At 35.7% G+C, this 22,191-nt stretch overlaps 1 protein-coding gene across 4 annotated transcripts in view; it reads right to left on the bottom strand.

Annotated features, from left to right (window-relative positions):
- LOC121424255 (rho GTPase-activating protein 29-like) overlaps window positions 1-22,191 on the bottom strand; it is an 82,172-nt gene that overhangs the window by 7,454 nt on the left and 52,527 nt on the right. For all 4 annotated transcript variants that reach the window (XM_041619872.1, XM_041619873.1, XM_041619875.1 and 1 more), the window contains 12 exons: window positions 14,463-14,507; window positions 13,647-13,712; window positions 12,724-12,804; window positions 11,800-11,979; window positions 10,005-10,082; window positions 8,875-8,934; window positions 7,689-7,745; window positions 5,807-5,946; window positions 4,525-4,631; window positions 3,458-3,664; window positions 2,493-2,827; window positions 1,647-1,784 (listed from right to left, as the gene is read on the bottom strand). In XM_041619872.1, the coding sequence (XP_041475806.1) occupies window positions 1,647-1,784; window positions 2,493-2,827; window positions 3,458-3,664; window positions 4,525-4,631; window positions 5,807-5,946; window positions 7,689-7,745; window positions 8,875-8,934; window positions 10,005-10,082; window positions 11,800-11,979; window positions 12,724-12,804; window positions 13,647-13,712; window positions 14,463-14,507 (1,494 nt within the window). The remainder of the gene's footprint in view (window positions 1-1,646; window positions 1,785-2,492; window positions 2,828-3,457; window positions 3,665-4,524; window positions 4,632-5,806; window positions 5,947-7,688; window positions 7,746-8,874; window positions 8,935-10,004; window positions 10,083-11,799; window positions 11,980-12,723; window positions 12,805-13,646; window positions 13,713-14,462; window positions 14,508-22,191) is intronic.

Consider the following 22,191-nt stretch of genomic DNA (forward strand, 5'->3'; position numbering starts at 1 on the left):
AGCCACATTATGGCGCTGGCAAAATCAAGCATACAATATCTTTCTCATCCCACCGGGTACCCATTCAGCACCTGGGTCGAGAGTGGCAATGTGTGGATTGACGCCTTGCCAAAGGACGCTAGACCGCGGTAGGATTCGAACACACGATCCTCTCTTTATAAGGCGAGAGTCAGAACCACTACACCACGGCTCTTCCAGACGTTTGATGGAATTCCATTCTTATTTTGCTAATTTCTTGGCAATTACACATTTTCTTCAATAGCTCTTTTGCACATATATTTTTGATTCATTGAATTCTGTTAGAACTCATTTTGAGGTCGTTACAACTGGTATTTATCTTTAAGTAACAAAAACAATAATTATAATATAGGGTATTTATACAGTGCGTATCAAAAAAAGTTTACACTTAGAAAAAACCCTGTAAAGTTATATTTTTGAAATATCCTGAAGATTTTTTCACATTTTAACATTGGTACAGATCCATTTATGCAAATGACGATATAACTGTCAAAAAATATTTCCGCTTGAATGAGCAGCACTTACTTTAGAAAAGTTAGTGAAAAATGATTTGCGCAGAACTTTGTAATAGTTATGCAAATAAAAGTAGACCTTAATCATGGATGAACAAGTAGAATTTAGCTAGTAAGTTGATTTGAAGATATCTTTCAGCTTTTTAAACTTGTTTCCTTGCCCGAAACACTTCCACCCCACTTCCCCACACACCAAGTCCATCGTGACGATATGTGCTTGAAACTGAGCTGTGATTTACATGAAATGGCTACGGCTTGATTTTCATTTTGTTAATCATTCTCATGCTTGGGAATAGTGTGGAGAAACAAGTATTAAATGGAACATGAAATGTAAACACCCTTTAAATGATAAAAACTTAGTGAAAAAAATGCTGGAGATGTCTGATAAAAACTTTTGTTCAGATTCAGGTATGTCCTCAGATCCAGCTGACACAAAAAGGGTAAAGGTTGTGCTTACTAAGTGTTGAAATTTCAATTTGGGTGGCAATATTGTTACAAAATGCTTGAATGTATCCGTTTTATTTAAATTGACTAAAAGTGCAAGGGAAATGTATGAGAAATGTTTCGCAGGGTAAGTTTGATTTCGCGCTTTCCCCTTGACACAGCGTGAAAACGACCATTTCTGCGCAAACAGATTTCTGCGAGCTTTACAAAAATGGACCGTGCTCACTCAAGTGTAATATTCTGTCAAAACTTTTACTTTCATCGGATAAATGAGACCCATACCCAACATTATATATGAAAAAAATTACCCGCATGATGTATATTTTTTAATTCCCAGGGCTTTTTCAAAGTGTAAACTTTTTTTGATACGCACTGTATTGCTCACATATTCACCTTGTTAGGTGCTCAAGGCGCTTCTATATTACCCGGCTAAGCTAGGCGTTCATAGCACACACAGCTTTTTAAGGAATTACTTCCTACCGGCACCCATTTACCTCACCTGGGTTGAGTGCAGCACAAAGGACTATGGATGAGGGATGGACTTTAAATTTTTAAAATCTATTTATGAACTGCCCTGAAGTTATTCATTCACATAGACTTATTAGATGGACCAACTAATAGCTGACATATTTATGTGATTACATATTACTGTATAGAGAGTGGTAAACTGACCTGTCTCAGATAAAGCTTGAGTGTACTGGTAATGAGATGTGGGGGACTCTCCGAGAGGTCAACGAGGTCGGCACCGTTCTCAAAGGTTTGACACAGCTTCTCAACTTTGACCTTTAACCCTGCAACCCTATAGATACCCTGTAAACAGAGGAAAGTTGTATGGAAAGGATTATTAAAAGTAACATAAAAGGAGCATTTCAAAATAAAATGATCATCTCATCTTCAGACAGACACAGAACCGAGGAGCCTGTAAAGTGTCAACTTTTGCCAAATTGTTCCATTTGTCAAGTTTTAATTTGTCCAAAACATTAACTTGTTCCAAAAAGGTCATTGTCCTCTTGGAATATAGTTTTATCATCCAACATATCAAAAACATGATCAATTCATGGACATATGATCAAGAGTAAGAACACACTTCGATTGATCAAACGGCAATGTAGGATTTGGAGGGGTCCAATGTTTGGACACTAAAGGAGATTAAAATCTTTTGCTCTGTAATTTCTAAAAAAAAAATCATGCATTAAATATCAAAAATAATTGTGAGTATTGGTTGACATTACTTTCATTTAATTTATGAAATATTGATCGCAGAGTTCCTGAAATTACAACTTGTCTCAAGATTCAAAGAAGTGAAGTAAGAATTCCAAAATGGGGAGGGGACATGAAAAATAAGATGATTACTTTGTGAAATTGTCTCAAAGACCGATGTCGATGGAAAGCCTTGATTACCAATGCTTAGGACGGACAAGACAGTGATATGCAGCATAGAAGCAAGCAAGAAATAATTGAGAGTAATACACAAATATGAGCTTTTAGAATAAGACCTCAAATGAAATGAAGGACTACCTTGACTTGCAAAGCTTTCTTGTCAATCTCTGAGATGCACTTGGTCACGATGAAGGGCACCTCCCTGCCTGTCGCCCTCAGGTGTTCCGACAAGTTCACCCCGAAGACGTTCATCTTGCCCATGAGCCGCTTGCCACCGCAGTTGATGGCCAGGGACTCCAGGCACTTCTTGTGGCAAGCCAGTCCGCACCGCTCGCATTCCGCCCCGTTGAAGTAGACGTAGCTCTCGCACTCGCGGCACTTCGATGGGGTACGGAGCTTCCTGATCATGTGCGTCAGGGCAGCCTTGGAGAGGGTCAAGTTCTTGAATGCGTTTGGAATCGGTTCAATCAGTCCTAATGAGAATAAAATGGGGTTGGGCCGTTAGTTTGCTTTGTCTGGCTGCTACTTGCTGTTGATTCTCGAACATAATCTAAGTTCAGCGACCCTTAATGACATTTGACCTTGGTCGTGTGACCTGTCAATCGCACAGGATGTTGTTATACTTGATCACTCTTTGTAACACGAATGTATGAGAAAAAGTCAAATAAATATCTTATATTATCTTATATCAAAGTTTCATGAACTGGAACCATAAACTTTTATTTATGATGGCAATTCAACAAATACCCCCAAACATAGGCAAAATTTGTTGACCCCAAATGACCTTTGATAATGTGACCTGAAACTAATGCAGGATGTTCAGTGATACTTGATCACCCTTATTTCAAAGTCTCATGAACTAGGGCCATATACTTTCTAAGTTATGATGACATTTCAAAAGCTTAACATTTGGTTAAGATTTCAAAGATTGCAAGACCAAAAATGTACTGTTTGGTCCACTATTGAGAATAACAGTTGGAGTATCATCTCCAAGTTTAATATCTAATGAATGCACACCCAAAACATTTCATTTGCATTGTTATTTCCTGACATTTTCCACTTTGTATACTGATTTCGACTGGATCGACGATTGGCAAACTTACTGTTGGGTCTGCTGTTGACGACAACAGGTGGGGCGTCGTCCCCTAGCTCATCGCCCGAGGAGAGCGCACCCCCCGTATCCCTGCCGATGACCCTTGGTCCATTCCTAGGACTAGCCGATGGCGATGCTGACTTGGTAGAACTGCCGCTGATACTCTCAGAGTCACTGACAGGATGGGCCTGCCACGCCTGCATCCTCTGAGATTTATCTGCTCGAGAGGCAAAAGGAACCAAGCGAGAAAAGCGATATTTCAAATAAAAGGGCAAAATGTTTGTGACATTTATAGAAATAATCATGCATTACAAGTCTCAAGCCTTAAATTTCAAACACTTTAAGGCAAGGCTACTGTGGTGCAAGGCACATTTCTCCTTCGGAGAGGTATTGTGGCTGTTGAAAGTGGATAGGTCCCCAGACCTTGAACCACAAGGTCAGGGGCTCGATTCCCACCACAGCACCTCGGTCCTTTAGCAAGGCATTCATCTCCATTTTCCACTCTCCACCCTGGTGTAGTTTTGGAAATCGGTCACCGGCAGGAAGTAACTGCCACTGATACTCTCAGATGAGCCTGCCACGCTTTCAATCACTAATAATGATGTTCAAATTTATTTCATGAAACAAATAGTTATTGATTTTCTCTCGAAAATTTGCTCTGAGCCAATACAATGGAAGAAGTTCAGTAGTTTATAAACAAGAAGTCAAGAGAAAAATCAGCATTTGTTTGCTTCATGAAATGCTTGCAATGAAAACGCAAAAGGGAGTGATAAAAGTGAGATTTCCTGTAAAACCAACCTCCCTCAAAGACAGACCATTTCTTTTAGCAGCCCTACAAATTTGGAGCAAGCTTCCCTAAACTCTTGAAGTCTTTGGAACAACAATTCCATGAATTATCAACATACTCATCATCATATTATTATTATCATTAATGTAATCATCATTTATCATTATTGTTCTTATAACTTTTAGTTTGTACTATAAAACAGAAACATGGCCAAGAAGTTCATGAAGATAGCTATACTTCTTAAAAAGACAGAAGTGAATAAGGAGAGGAAACAAGAATAGCTTCATTACCCGATCGTCTTGATCCGGAGTCGGACCTGTTACGAAGGAACATCTTATCATCCTCAAAGCTATCGTACGACTGCGAGCTTGTCTTCCTCTCTCTCTGCAGCGAACTCCTGCAAGGGTGAAAATAATGGGAAAGAAGTTGACTAAAAAAAAACCCTAAAAACAATTTTTGTTGTAAACATGATTTTTTTAAAAAGTACAATGTTCACTGATCACGCATGATAGCATACAAAGAAAATGTAAGAGATGATTAATAATAATACATAACATTTATAAGGTGCGTACTACTGTTATTTCTAAGTGCACTGTGTTCTGTTTATGGTTTGTACTTGGGTAAAAAAAAAAAGGAGCAGGGGATAATGAAACAGGTAATACAACTATTGTAATAATCAAAACTAAAAAACTGGTGTGCACCTCCAATTGACCGGCCCACAACTGTGAATCATCTATTAAACAGGTAGGTTTTGATTAGAGTTTTGAACTGATTCACAGACTTGGCATTATGAATGTAACATGGTAGCTTATTCCAAAGGGAAGGGGCAATTGAAGAAAAAGCGCGGTGACCATATTTTGTAGAGGTTCTCTATTTATATCCCACATCTTCTCTAATAATTAGTTTCCTTCTCAATACCTTTTTTTTTCATTTAATAACTTTTTGGCTAAATTTGCTGCTCAATTCTTCAAGCTACACTGACTGCCTCCTTCAATCCTGAAGATTCTTGCAGTATTGTAGTACCGGGGACCGGCAGGTGCAATACACTGGGTGAACACCCTACCCTTTGACAAATAGTGTATTGGTTTTGATGTGCATAGGTTGTGACTCTCCTATACACGGGACCAACATTTGTGTCCTTTCCGATGGACGGAGTGTTTTCCAACTGCATTCACACCCGCACTGAAGCACGCTAACACACAACGCTAGCACCATTTTTTTTTTGTTAGACGTTTTCTGGCATGCTGCGGGACTCGAATCCACCACGTTGAGATCTACTATCTTATCTGGAACAGGCGCTCTAACCGACTGAGCTCTAATCCACCAATGGAATGGGGTGTTTCATAAAGCTATTTGTAGATCAAGAGTGACTCTTAAGAACGACTGGTGATCCTTTCTTGTGGTAAATAATATTCACCATTATAATGTTCATTGGTGATTATTTCGACCGTAAGAAAGGTTCACCAGTCGTTCTTCAAGTCACTCTAAACTTAGGAACAGCTTTATGAAACATCCACCAGGATTGCACTGGCGGGAAGGATACGGTCAAGATCGGGTTAGGAGTTGACTTACGCATTGTTATACGGCTCAAACACCAGCGGCTCTGTGTCTTGTAATGCATGCCCCGTCATGAACCTCTTGTGATGTTTGACGTAATGGCTGAACTGAAGGCCGGGTTCGTAAGACCGGATCTGCTCACAAAGGGTTTGAAACTGGAACAAACATAAATGAAATATGGATAGCAAAAATCATCATCTAAAGCATAAAAGCAAATAAAGACAACATAATGTTGCACTACTGAAGCAGATTAAAAACAAACATTAAAATTGTTTAGCACATCAATGGATATCAATATATTAACAATTTATCGCAGAATTTCCCACTGGGTCCTCAAATGGGCAATCTCATAAAATGTGTAAGGATTACCTCCTCCATGTGGGCCCTTCCTGCTTTCCAGTTCAAATTGTTTGAAGAGCTTTCATATTATCATGGCTAGAGTATTATTAAGTTTTGAAGCGAGGTTAGAAAGGAGACAAAAATGAGGGTTCGGCATATAAAAAGACTGATTAATATAGAAGTAAATATGAAAATTTAAAAACCTCATATCACAATTTTTTTCCCCATTGGGATTAACCCTATCTAGGCCGGGGTATTTTGGGAGTTCATAAAGCCGGGGGGGGCCTCCCAGGCCCCCCCTTAAGATCTCGGCCGTCGACCGCGTCGAAAATTGGCACGCGGTTTGCCTGGGACATAATCTGCAAGATTGTATAGTAATTTATTTCATGCGAATTGCTATTGAGTGATTATGCTAATTTATGCGTAATTAGTATGCAAAATCATACTTTTACCTCTAACTCCTTGAATAAAGCTCCAAATGTACTAATTTTTGGTATACAAACTCTTTGTGGTGTTTTTAGCAAGTGTAGATGAAAAAAATTGCGATATCAAATCATTTTCTTATGTATTATATTGTTTTTTGCAATTTCTTATGTATTTCCTTGTTTTTTTACCTTTTGTTTTTCATTGTTTTTTTCAATGAAATTTGTTGGGGACTCTTCTATGATCATAAAAAGCATAAAATAAATATATTTAGACCAACAAAACTAAAAATAATCATACATTTATGAATTTTGGTTGAAAACACAATTTGCATTGACTTTGTACACGAAATCACGTTTTGAGCAATTTTTGGTCCGACATGCACTTACATAATGTTGCGTAATTTCGGAACCACGTACCCGGGTAATGCAAAATTGGTCTCAAAAGTTGCGCAAGACTTGAAAGTAAAAAGTCGGTGAGGGGCGCGGTCAAAAAATTTCGCACGGCGAAATTATCGCGCAATTCGTTGAGGGGGGGGGCCTCCGAGGCCCCCCCCCCTAGATAGGGTTAAAGGTAAATGCCAGTTTTGGTAACGATATCAAAATGAGTTCGTACAGAATCCAATGAAATGACCACCAAAGTGTCTGTTTGTATGAATAAAGAATATGTGCCAAAGGATTCTGGAAGAAATTGTGTAATTGCTGAGAAATTAGCAAATAAGCACAGGATTCGGGTCAAGCGTCGGGCACGACATTCAAAGCAATGATAATACACTGTCCCCATGTGCGCTTATCTGTGTTGGTGATATTCAGTGTGAATATTTTTCAGCATAGATTTCAAGATTTCACAAAGTTCAGTTTATGTGACTGTACCAGATCTAGATCCTCGATGTTATACTGACAATTAAGCCTGGTTTTACAGACTTTCTCATGAAATCAGTGTTTATAGCAACTACTGGTATTTCTCTTTAATTGGTGTAATTTCAAATATACACTTCAACTCATGAGAAATCATAATGAAATACCACACAAGTTCAGGCATGTATCTTAATGAATCATGTTAGATGGTATTCAATCAATTTCATTCAAGATTGTTTTTGTGGTGGTGCAAAATATACAGAACAAGTTTTACTTACCTGTATTGGTGCTGGCGCAGATAGTGTGTGTTGCATCTGGAAGTAACTATGTGTCACCTGAAAGAAATACAAATATCCAATCATACCACATTCCATCCATAATAGCAATAATTACATTGTAAAATATATTAAGCGCCATATAAATGTGGCATATTATTATTACTATGTTTTCAATCATTTTCTTGGTGCGTTTTGGATGAATATAATAAGGTTCAGGTACCCCCTCTTGGGTGCCTGGATACTCAAATGCACCATGTAAGTGATCTTTTGCTTTACAATGTTTAACTCGTAAAATAATATCTTATCTTTAGTTTCATTTGTAATTCATGTTCAAATCGGTTTTGCACTGCAAGACGCGGTGTTTTTAATAAAATCTGTTTATCTCATTACTATCTTATTTTTTTAAAATAAATCAATCAACAATTCACACCAAGAAGCCATTATCTGAATACTCTCAGCAACACTGTACTCATACTCAACCATTTCACAATAGAAAATCATTTAATGTCATTAACTTGTTCATGTAACTTTGGAGCATTTTGAGACTTGGCACATCGGTCCGCAATCTGAAACTGGGATTAATTTGAACTCTGGTCTAAAGTCAAGGTTTAACTATGAACAGCCAATTTTCATACAATTCATCAGCTTTTTTCTACACCCAAAACATTGATAACTATCAGGAAGTGATACATGTGTATAAGACAGTTGTTTTCACCACAAAAAATGAGGAAAGACCCCATGAGAAACATACTGCCCAACTTCCAAAAGGAAGCAAGGGACACATCAGTCAAATTTGAGTTACTGTTGTTTCTGAACTGTCCTTTCTACATGTATGTAGCACGTTAAGGCAAAATTTGGGGAAGAAATGATCGTTCTATGGAAAGATATTGGAAGAAAATATGCAGTTAACTTGCATTGACGTCTATGTCAATGACGAACACACAATGCTCATTTACAACAAATGACACTTTTGTAACTTGCTTCCTTTTGCCAAAGTACGGTAGCATACTATGTAAACATAATTGCATTTTTGGCTTCATAGTTAAACTGGACATCAGAATCGGAGTCATATAGTGAGGCGTCCTTGTATCATTGGGGTATGAACACTATAAAAGAAATGTTGCAGATATTTGTCACATCATATGTGAACGGAGCCTTATATAATCTAACATTCAGAGTGACTTACTGCTTTCATGGTCTGGTCGCACATGAAGATGATTTCTCTGAGTTGTACCAACAATTTTTGCTGAAATGGAAACACAGAAACATCAATAAAGTCAGATGCTACTAACAAAAAAAATCCAACGCTTTATAGCAAACAAATTTTCTCTAGTATTACGCAAAAGGCGAAGAGAAAATTTATAATTTATGCTCCTCTTTCTTCTGATGATCATATCCATCACTGTCATAATTTTTGTTTTAAGCTTGTTGTTATCGCTGCATAGAGGGTGTGCAGGGGAATAAAAGACTGACGAGGACAAGTGAAAGGAAATGAGGAAAATATCCTTTTCTTCGAGTATTTTGTAAAAGGCAAAGGGAAAACTTCTAATATGCTCTTTCTTCTGATGACGATCATATTCATCGCTGTCATAAATTTTTGTTTTTGACGTTTGCTGTTGTTATCGCTGCATAGAGGAAGTAAAGGGAAAGAAAAGACTGACAAGAACAAGTGAAAGGAAATAGGGAAAAACACGGTCAATACCTTATTGTAAATGACAAGGAGAAAATATGACCGACAAATAGCAAAAGAAACATGAAAGAAAAGTATATAAAAGAGAGAGTAAAAATCGTAGATTTAAGAACTACAAATGACCTACATGTATGGGGAAGGGAACAGAAAAGTCATCACTGAGATTTTATTTTTTCATCAGATTGATGATTTCCTACACAAGTGATCTCTACCATCTGTAGATGGTTTTGAAATAGAGTGGAAAAGGAAACGGTCATATCCTATCTGAGTGCTGAATGCACAGACTAACCTATGGAAGTGGAAGGTGTGTACTTCATATCAATGAATTGTTTCCTTTTTCCTCTTCTGATATATCGATCTGGGGCCGGTAACACAAAGGTTAGCAATCGATCGTAAATTCTATTTGTACATAATAATCAATACAATCAAGCGTAAAATCGGACCTAAGATCAAGTGATTAGATTTGTGTTACCTGTGCCCTAGTAAAGGTCTGTTAAAAAAACTGATTATCACAGGCAAGTAGCAGGCTACTATTAAAAGCTTCAGAAATGAAGACATTTAATAGGTTAAGACAATTTCTTTCACATAGAGCTAGCCCTGTGATTTGGTTAGAGATGGTCGCAAACCTTGACTCGTAGCATGTCTTGTTGTTTGTTGTTAGTCTCTGCTACGCAGGCTTTATACGTTGTTTCTGCTTCTTGCGCCTGCAAAATATAGAGCGGGGAAAGAAATGAAAACATGGTGTTAACTAGCACGGTAAAAGAAAAATAACCTACTGGTGATATTCCTACAGTATTTATTATATTATACCCATTTTCTACGAGCAGTTTGTTTTTTTATGGTCCTAGCCATATTTTGTACTATTAATTGCATAATTATGTACACTGTATGATTTGTATATACATATATTTATGGTTGAATAGAATGAATTGAACCTATACAAAGTGATCTGAAAATGAATGAGGAGTGTGATAGTTAAAGGACAAGTACACCCCAACAAAAACTTGATTTGAATAAAAAGAGAAAAATTCAACAAGCATAACACTGAAAATTTCATCAAAATCGGATGTAAAATAAGAAAGTTATGACATTTCAAAGTTTCGCTTATTTTTAACAAAACAGTTATATGAACGAGCCAGTTACATCCCAATGAGAGAGTCAATGATGTCACTCACTCACTATTTCTTTTGCTTTTTTATTGTTTGAAATATGAAATATTTTGATTTTCTCGTCATTGTCATGTGAAATGAAGTTTCATTCCTCCCTGAACACGTGGAATTCCATTATTTTAACATTTTGTGCTTCAGGCAAGGAGGTCCTAATCATCAAATTCGTAAAAATTGAAATATTGTATAATTCAAACAATGAAAAACAAAAGAAATAGTGAGTGAGTGACATCATCGACTCTCTCATTTGGATATAACTGGCTCGTTCATATAACTATTTTGTTAAAAATAAGCGAAACTTTGAAATGTCATAACTTTCTTATTTTACATCCGATTTTGATGAAATCTTCAGCATTGTGCTTGTCTGATTTTTCTCTATTGATTCAAATTAACATTTTTCTGAGGTGGACTTGACCTTTAAGATTTGATGCTTGAACACTAAAGCGGTAGTAAGAATATTTCAAGTAATACAACATCTCACTGTTCCTTCGACAAATACAAATACATACATGTATGTTCAAGAGCACTTTCCCTACTTGCCCCTGTACTCTGGAATTCTCTTCCATTAAATATAAGAACTGCACCGTCGTTCCCCACCTTCAAATCAAAAACTTACTTTTTTTTAATGTTTATAATGTTCAATATATCATATTGTTAAATTTTGTAGGCTTTCATTTATTGAATTAGGTACCTTTTATGTATTTATTTAATTTGTTCTAATTTGTATGAAATATTTTAGTTTTAAGGTTTAGGTTTATTGGATGATTCATACAAGGTTCAATCTATAATTTTAGTAATTAAAATTAAATTTCAAATATCAGGCCTATTTCTAACATTATCATTTTCCAAGGCTTCCTTCATCTTCAGCTTCCTTTCTCTTTTGCATTGTGACTTCCTCTGCTAGAGTTCACAAGGGGAGCATTTCATGAAAAAGCATTGTCAGTGATTTCCACTGACTAACCTGCTCTAAGCCAATCAGTTGCAAGGATTTCAGTAACTTATAACAATATCCAGTAAAAGTCACTTATTATTTTCTTTATGAAACGCTCCCCAAAATACCCCTTACACTGTACATGTAAATATTTAGGATGGGATGAAACAAGTCTTACTTTCCCCCAAGGCTTCATCTTCTGTCCTCTTTCTTTTATCTCACTTCACAGAGTGAGTTGCTCGACTAGAATTCATCAACACGCTTTAATCTTTAGAGTAGCTGCTTAAATCATCGTGTTGGAGAGAAGCAATTAACAAGTCTTACCTTCCCCAAGGCTTCGTCTTCTGCCCTCTTTCTTTTATCCAACTTTGGATGGTGAGTTCCTCCACTCGAGTTCATCATTTCGTTCTCTATCTTCGCTGTGGCTTCCTTCGCTCTCTCGTATTCGTGATATCTTGAGTAGTAAAGCTGACGTGACTTCTCGAGGTTCATGCGACATTCAGTCTATGAAGTATAGAAAGAGATCCGTGTACCATTGAGCTATTTCTAATGAATTACTGGAAGAGAATGTCTTGAGTTTAAAACTTACAAATGCACATGCTTATATCTCTGAATGTGTTCAGCAACATGATAAATTTGTAATTTTCTTTTGACTTCTATTAAAGTGACCTTTTATGTTGAACACATTGGTAGTTAACAAGGGCTATATTTCAATTAACATGGTTATTTCAAATGAAAAGAGGGATACATTTAATACCTCATAAAATATTTGTCAAGCACTATATCAAAAGAGGTTATTTTTATAATCACTATCAACATCATCATCATCAATATCATCATCACCATCATTATCATCATCATCAATATCATCATCCTCATCATCATCAATATCATCATCCTCATCATCATCAATATCATCATCATCAATATCATCATCCTCATCATTGGTATTGTTGTTATCACCATTATCCTTGGATTATATTTTCAGAGTTCCAGTCCAAATTTCAGTCATAGTTGATCAGGAAGTTTGATTCATGTAATTCAACAAATGAAACTGTTCTTTATTCTGCCCTCCACTCCCACATACACGCAAAAAAAAACAAATAAGTTTTCATAGCCTTCTTTCTCAGAAAAGGTGAAGAAATGTCTCAAAAAAAAAACAGTTACGTATAATTTTATGAACAATTTCACACACATTTTTCTAAGTAATGAGATACATAGAGCAAACACCAATCTGATACCACATACCATTTCTTTCTTGACCGTATTCCATTGAAGCCTTATTGATTTTCTTTTCTTGTCGTGTTCTGCCCTCCTTGCATCTAATTGCTGATGGTGGAAAAGAAAAGTGAAATGCCCTTCAGACCATTATAATCAATACATTTACAGAGCCTTGTCCTAGCCCCATTTCATTCTTGAGGTAATTTTAAAGAGTTGTTCAAATTACAGCATCATTTTCGTGTTGTGTTTGGATTTGCGAGTTCCAGATGAAAAGCCACATAATAACTTTGTCCTTCCTTTCGTTCTATAAGTTGTTTTGATTGTCAGATCTTGTAGGTATTGATTGGTAATGGTTGGAATGAAAAGAACTACATTGTATGATGGGGGAACAAAGACTACACAGTACAGACTCTGTTTGCAAATGATGATACCTATAAAATTTTAAAAAATAATGGTCAACTCTATTTTGGGTTAAACATGGTAAAAATCAACACCCAAGCAAAATAGCACAAAACTCACTGAAACTTAAATCCTGTTATTTTTGCTACACACCGCTCATCAATATGCCTCTCACTTATATTGTGTTTTTTTAAGGAGTCCTAAAATATATATTAATAATACTCAATATTTGTAACGTGCTTTTCCCAAATGGCCCAAACGCTCACAATTTCAATTAACATATAAAAGATATATTACTCAATTTCCAACGCAAATGTCTACATGTAGTACTATGCCTCTATGTGTAAGTTCCATTAACATTACATTAGGAAAATAAGAAATTCAAGAGAAAAAAATGGTCACATTCCAAGGAAACAGACCACTCAGTTGTTATATATAGACATGTGATCCTTTATATACAGGTTGTTGCTGAAGCAACGCCAACTGTGCTGATATAAGATATCAGAAAAACATTCAAGGTAATTCAAAGAAATTGCAAGAGATCACTTTACCTCAACAAACTTGTGGCCTTGTATGTGAGTGTAGGTAGCCTCGCAGTTTGTGGCGTATTCAATGTCCTGCAATTCAAGAAGACAATAGACCATTTATCACAAACATTGTTATTGAAGAAGTATAAATGCGATCATTTAAAAGAATGAGTCATGCTACAATCAACACTTTCTTTCCTTATACGTGTAACAGATGTGGGGATTTTAGATCATTAAAAAAGTTTTGTATTGTCTTATTCTTTTTTGTTTTCTTTAAGCATACAAAGTACATTACAAAACCTATATAGGATCACATTTCACATGACTCCTCTAAGTGTCAATGAAATCAAAACCAATTCAATAGGAAACAAAATGTTCAAAACACAGTATACTGATAACATTATTTATGAATATACGAAACATCCTATCTTATTAAACTAAATAGGCTGTGTGGCAGTAATCTTGATAGTAATGAATGACATATAGACAGGCAATTCCAGAAGAAAAAAAAAATGTCCAAACCCCATTTTTCTCCATATTTATTTTTATTTCAACTACTCAAGCCATAATATTTTTAGAACATTGTAACTATCCATACTAACTAGTATACAGAATTAAATCATTTACGGAAGGTCCAATATAAAGGGGGTCAGACCTTAATATATGGAATTGCTCAAAATTTAATGAATTTAATTCAATAATTAATATATCAAATCTTACACAGGAGTGAGGACGATATTGATCATAAATTCACTTATCATACATAGGTCTTATTCTTGTTTCTTCTAAACGTATGTTTTTCTCTTTCTGTGGGAGGGTGAGGGGGTCTAGAATACTCACATGTTCTAGTGACATGAGATACGTTGATTGGAAAGGAAGATACGTCTGCAGGGGGGAAAAACATGGAAAGAATCCAATTACGCATCCATTGTCATGTTACCTTGAAAAATTAACATCGTTTAACTGTGACAGTACGGAAGCTACAGCAGTGTACAGTGCATATTGATGGCTTATATACACTGGGGCTCCTCTATTTCTAAGATCTCGATTTAACTAATTTGGTATACATTGTCATTGATGTTTAGTCTACACTTAACTTGGTCTGACACCCACTTAGACTCAGCGGCCCATATTCTTAACTCAGGTCTAAATTCAACCCTGGTTTAAAGATAAATTCCAGTTCTGGTAACGATCTCAAAATGACTTTTTACAGAATCTAATATAATGACCACCCAAGTGTCTGTTTGTATGAATAAAAAATATGTGCCAAAGGATTCTGAAGGAAATTGTGTAATTGCTGAGAAATAAGCAAAACAAGCTAATTCTCATTTAATCTTATTCCAAGATGGCATCATTTCCATCGTGTCTACTGATTATTTTGCACTTTGTCCGATGAAAATTTGATTCATAAAGCATATATAGACCAAGTTGTATTGGACCAAGCGGGTATTAGACAAAATCGGTATACTAGTAGCTTTTTCTGGAAATAAGACAAAATGGTTATGGGCAATATAGTAATTGGCCCAAATGGTTAGAGATGTAGGGTGTGTTCAATGTCAGTTTCAAAAATTAAACGGCAACATGAATCATGATTCAAAACGTGGTTACAAAACATGGATATAGTGAGAAACAAAGGGTTGTTATTTTTCCTTCATTCCTGGTCGTTAAAGTAAACGTCTTTCAAATCATGATTCGGAGGAAAATTTAAACGTCGAAAAAGATGCGTTTGTAAACGCGATCAGCTCAAATTTACGACCTTGAGCATCACGAATGCAACATTTAACACAATTGCGTTTTGAAATGTCTTTAAATTGGCTCTTGCAGTGGAAGCCTACGCTAACAGGTGCCAGAATTGACCTTCCCTGTGATGGGTCAAACTGAGTAATAAAGCTACGCTAACGAAAGCAGGAAATTTAAAGACATCAACATATAAACAGCTTTTATTTTTGACACTGAACGGTGCACTGCTGATCATGTTTGTATAGGTGTTTTGGAATTGAGTTTTCAATCATAATTCATGTTGCTGTTTAAATTTGAAAATCGACATTGAACACACCAGTAGATGAACTAGGATAAGACAACGTGGGGATAAAAGCCAAACAGACATTAGAAACACAGGCATAGACCAGTTCATCCAGTTGGCAATTTATATTCAAAATGACTAATATCTCACCTTCTAGTCTGAGGCAATTAGATCAAAACATCTACATGTATAGCATCATCGCTCTTAGCAACAATGACAGGTGAACAATGTGGCATAAACAATTCAAAAGGCTACAAACATAAATGCAGACGATTGTAGACCAGCATTTTCAATGATAATAAACATGATAAATGGGGGGGGGGCATAGAGTATTTTGTATACAATTATGTAGTACCAGTATGTGCACTTTCTTTTAAAGAGTACACAGACAACAGACACTTACAAATGCTTATATAATGTGAATGAAATACTAAGTTTAAATGTATTTTTCTTAGTCCAAGGATATACACTACCAGTCAGTATTAAACTATAAAAAAAAGAGCAATAGGTTCAGTAAATCTATTGTTCTGTGCTTTTCTAGGGTAATAGTGAGTTAAATGAGTTAAAGAAGTGTGGCTTGAAGTGTATGCAAGATATTAATGGTTTGATTTGATATTTTTGTTGATTTTTTCTAACTTTGTATTGTATTTCAACAAAATTCTGTATAATCATTTCGTCCATTGGGGATCATAACAATTTTAAAATGAATAGATTTTTTCCATTACAATGAGAAACTCCATCAATTGGGAATAAGCGCATATCATAATTCCCTCCCCAAGGGACCACTTAGGCCCAACCCATTATCTCAAACTCAACCTTAAAACTCGATAAATGGCAATAAACTTGACCTTTCAGGCCCTCAAGGAACCACATTCCTAGGTCAAGCAAGGTCATCGTTCAGATCAAGCTATACACCCAATTTGCTGGGAATGTCAACCATTTTGATGGCTTAATTAGGTAATGGTTTGGAATGCGATCCTACAATTAGCATTCATCGTTGTGCATTCATAGGTTCTTGTAGCTGATGAATAGCAGGATTCGAACGAGCAAGGGCTTGAACATTAATTCCATTAAAAAGGGAAAAAAAAAATCAAATGAAAAACCTTTCAATGAAAGAGGAAAACTGTTAAATCAACAATATATTGAAGCAATGGATTAACTTTAAGTCATCAATATCAGCCCTGATATTTAGGAGTTCCTATGGGACTGCTACAGCACATAAACACTCTAAATTTCAAGGATTTGAAATAAAGTCATATCGGCTATGTACAGTGACCAGCTGAACATTAGAATTTTATCAAAAGTTTTAATTTCAGATTTGTTTTCATAGCTAAAAAAAGATTTGTATTTAAATATTTTGAGAATTAAAAGTTAATACTAAAGATTGAAATATCCCAATTTTCACCTAGTCACTATTTACAGCCACTAGAAATTGATAATCCTTCAAATTCAGAGTGTATAGTTTGTAAATGTCATAAATGACAGCATGGACATTCACAATATACACTGAACAATTTTCTTTTGCAGACATTAATATCTCCAATGATTATGAGAAATTCTACTCTTTAAGTCATACCCTCAATCTCATTTAAATCAAGAAATGCAATTTGGAGCAATGTACCCTCTTATTACAGGAGATCTTGAACTTTCTAAAACTTAATTGTTTAAAGATAAATACCGGTTGTGGTAATGATCTCAAAGTGACTTCAAACAGAATCAAATAAAATGACCAGCCAAGTGTTTATATAAATAAAAATTATGTTCCAAATGGCTCTGGAAAAAAAAATGTGCAAGTGCTGAGAAAAGAGCAAAATAATAAGCCCAGAATTCCACAAAATGTCAGGTATTTTCCAAACAATATTAATACACTGTCCCACATATGCATTTTTTGTGTTAGTGATCATCAAAATTATCGGTTTTCAGCTAAGATTTCATGATATATTTCAATCTAACAGAACTAGATCTATGATAATATGGGTGGGATTTGACCTTGATTTTTAAAGACTTTCTCATGAAATAATTGTTAGCTGCAACTACTTTCTTTTACCTTGAAGTCAAACTTAATAGTTTTCTCATAATATCGCTAATGATCCCAGTACTTAATTAACACTGTGTCAATATCAAACGCATCTAATGATGGTTATCCAAACTCATTAAAGGATAGTTGATCAAGAGGTACTAATTGGTATGTAATATAAAATAGTAATGACAGCAATTAGTTCCGCTCAGACTTGATGTCGATATCACAAATGTAAGACACCTTAAAGTTCACACTGAAGAAAAGTTTATTATAAAAATAGCAGGATAAAAAAAGAAAATACTAGTGAAGGTTTGAGGAAAATCCATCAAAGATTAAGAGTTATTAAAAAGTTGATTTTTTTATTTGTGACATCATAGACATTTGGCTGTCCCAAACTTTGTTATTTAACTCTTCGCTCTTTATGCACCTTGAGCACTCTACAGAGTGGATTTGGCGCTCTACAAGTCTCATTATTATTATTATTATACATCATGAAATATAAATTGTATAAATTTCAAACTTTTTAATGGTTCATGATGACAATTTTTTTCCTTTCATGAGTTTGTGTGAAATAATGTATAATTTGATATACTGAAGCTACAATAAAAAACACTAATTTCTTAAGAAAATGATATTCCATCTTTTACTACACATTCATGGGGAAGATGCTTGTATACATGTATGATATCACAAATAAAAAATTATTGTCACTTTTTTAATCTATGATGGATTTTCCTTAACCCTATCTAGGCCGGGGGGGGCCTCGGAGGCCCCCCCCCCTCAACGAATCGCGCGATATTTTCGCCGTGCGAAATTTTTTGACCACCCCGCTCGCTGACTTTTTACTTTCAAGTCTTGCGCAACTTTTGAGACCAATTTTGCATCACCCGGGTACGTGGTTCCGAAATTACGCAACATTATGTAAGTGCATGTCAGACCGAAAATTGCTCAAAAACGTGATTTCGTGTACAAAGTCAATGCAAATTGTGTTGCCAACCAAAATTCATAAATGTATGATTATTTTTAGTTTTTCTAGTCTAAATGTATTCATTTTATGCTTTTTATGATCACAGAAGAGTCCCCAACAAATTTCATTGAAAAAACAATGAAAAACAAAAGGTCAAAAAAACAAAGAAATACATAAGAAATTGCAAAAAACAATATAATACATAAGAAAATGATTTGATATCACAATTTTTTTCATGTACACTTGTTAAGGACACCACAAAGAGTTTCTGTACCAAAAATTAGTACATTTGGAGCTTTATTTAGGGAGTTAGAGGGAAAAGTATGATTTCGCATACTAATTATGCATAAATTAGCATAATCACTTAATAGCGATTCGCATGAAATAAATTACTATACAATCTTGTAGATTATGCCCAAGGCAACCCGCGTGCCAAATTTCGGCGCGATCGCGCGGTCGACGGCCGAGATCTTAGGGGGGGCCTGGGAGGCCCCCCCGGCCATAGGAACTCCCAAAATACCCCAGCCTAGATAGGGTTAAATCTTCACCAAAATCTTTTGTTTTTTTCTGCTATTTCCATCTAAACTTTTTGTCAGGGTGAGCTTCCACTTTAATGGGGCAATTTTCCTTTCGCAGAAAAGGTGAAAATAATCATGGCAATTTTTCAAGTCTATTTTCATTTAGGGTAAAAAGGAATAACCTTCAGATGTTTTACATTGAAAATAGCTGAACTCTTTCAGGCCCAAACATTTGTGGGTATATTATATGATGAAAGGGGGGAAAGGGGGGTGTTAATTTGCCAAATTATCTCAAAAGCCTCCAAAGTCTATCATCTTATATAACCCTCCCCCTTTTTTCACAAAAAAAATTCACAACCTTGATATTTCAGTCTTATTTATACTTCCATTATCACTTTAATGTGCACAGATACTGCCTAGAAATAAAGTTGTAGCTAGATGTCTACATACATAATTGAACAGCATATCTGACATTGATATATCGCTCTCTGAAAGGCCTTATAGTTAAACTTCTCTGCATGGCATTATGGAGCCGATTACCTCCGAGCAAAATTGATGTCATTTCCAAGTTCTCATTAATAAAAGTATTCAATTAAGATCATAGCCTGTCTGTAGTCGGGTGTATGCAGGTGTGCTTTGGAGGTCAAAATGTCATTTGATTAATGGTGATGACAGAAATGTCCATTAACTGTCTGGCAACTGCCTTGATGGTATTAATTGAATTAGGAGCAATAGCGCAGCTGTATATTCATATCCCCGTTCGGGTGTTAAAGCCCCGTATGGTATCTCAAAAGGTTAAAAACTTTCAGAACAGCTCAGAAAAAGCTAGATTTATAGATTTATACATTTATGACATTTAAATATTACATGGGGACTAGAAAGAGTTTTCTAAAGACATTAGGTGACTCATTTTAGACATTATGCTGTTTAAAATTGTAGGCATCTTTTCTATAAAGCCTGTCACTCTAACAACAATTGTTTATTTTTTAAACAAGTTGTTTTAAAAAAGTATTTAAAAGTTTTTTTAAAAATAGTTATCAAGATGACAGGCTTTAAACAATGTGCTTAAAATTTTAAACACCGTTTTTTTGTCCCCTTTTTTATATTGAAGACCTTTTGCTCGTCACATTTTTGGGGTACAATAAATGTGTGGTTGAAATTTTTTTTTTTTGCTTGTCAAAATTTTCCTCCAAAAAATTTGCCCCCCACCCTTTGGAAAATCCTGGATCCGCCCCTGCATGTACATGCAAGAATCAAGCCAAGGACTGTCAATAACTTGACCTCTATGGGGGATTGAATGCTTTCTGACGCAAAAAGCTTAATCTTGCAAAAATTAATTATTCTGTCTGTGTGTTTTTTTACCAAGGATATGAAGAAGTTTACACAAACTACCTCCCTAAAATATACCATATGCATTAAAACAATAAGCATTTCAGTGTCTGATTGATATTTCAAATTCATAATGAGTGCATTTCAACGTATTTCAAACTATGAGGGTAGGCTTTCTGCAAAATCTCTGACGTCACTCAAAATGTGAAATAAAAGATAACTCTTTTAAAAAATGTTTTGTAGGGAATGTTGTTTCTTCGAAACTGTTGGCCTATAAAGATATTATTTTTTGCCTTCAAAACGCAAAAAATCTACATTAAAGTGCCTCTAAAGAACATCATTATAAACATAAAGAATTTAACCTGTGCACGGAAATTATATTAAAATAAAAAAGAGAAACATATACTGCAATGATAAATGCTGTCATTCGGGGGGGGGGGCACAAAACTCAGTGCTGCTTCGGAATTGAAAGAAAAGGAAGCATATCATTAAAGATCCAGTACAAATGTAGATCAAACAGATTCTGTAATTTATCTTTCCTTTTAAGTACCTTGTCTATTTTATCATAAAATCAAGTTCACTGTAAGGTCACAACAACATGTCTACATCATGCACATATGCCAAAGAGTATATTCTTATAATATACTACAAAAATTATGATGTATCAGTTGGTGTTGGAAAGAGTTTTAAAGATTTGCACACTTCAGTAACTTTCTTGAAAAACTCCACAAGTTTGAAATAAAATTCTATTTTATTATTGAGGAATCCATTTGATTACAAGCTTTTAACACTGCATTTCCTTAACCCCATACTATCCTTTTATCCCAGACTATTCTTTACCCCATATCATGAATAATGATGATTTTACTGCACTTTGCTAAAACGTAGTGTGAAACTGGAGTGGGCTAAGCTGAACCCTGAGAAATAGGTGGGGCTAAGACCCACCCCCCCCCCCCTTAGCCCCAGTGTTAAGGAAAACATGTGCAGTGTGAAAAGCATATCATATACTTGTTTCAATAACGTGAAAGAGGGAAGACATTTGTATGTCTAATATAACGTTGGAAATAAAAACTGAAACTTTTGAGCTTGAACTTGAATACTGCTTTGTTTTATTGTATGTTTACATACAAATTATGAAAATACTTACCTGATTTTCTTATTTACGAGATAACTCATACATCTACTTGATTTGCTAGTTCAGCCCTCTGGACTGCCATACCCGAATAGAACTCCCAAGGATTTAAAAAGCGCGAGCGCGCCCTCTCCCGTTCAGGCTTACTACCCATGATCACCGCGCAATTAGCGTCCATCTTCCTCACCTTTCGCAAGCCCATACGTTGAAACATGTTGCTACGCAAGGCGGAGGGTCGGTGGGAGGGTATCAAGTAGATGTATGAGTTATCTCGTAAATAAGAAAATCAGGTAAGTATTTTCATAATTTACTTCAATAACTCCATACATCTACTTGATTTGCTAGACCAGCACGGACTCAAACCGTAGGGAGGCATGTTTTCAATTGTAAGCCTAAGAAAATTTAAAAGAAAAAACAAAAACGAAATTTAGGGAGAGGGGGAAAAAGCCGCAGCTGCTTTAAGCGCCGAAGCAGCAAATCTCGCCTCGCTGGACGGAATGTCCTTCAAGTAGAAAGAAGTGAAGGAGTTAGTTGAGCGCCAAAAGGCGGCCCTCAAAAATGTCGAGAGGAATGCCCTGTA

Source organism: Lytechinus variegatus, chromosome 11 (genome assembly GCF_018143015.1).
Source record: "Lytechinus variegatus isolate NC3 chromosome 11, Lvar_3.0, whole genome shotgun sequence".
Classification (NCBI taxonomy): domain Eukaryota; kingdom Metazoa; phylum Echinodermata; class Echinoidea; order Temnopleuroida; family Toxopneustidae; genus Lytechinus; species Lytechinus variegatus.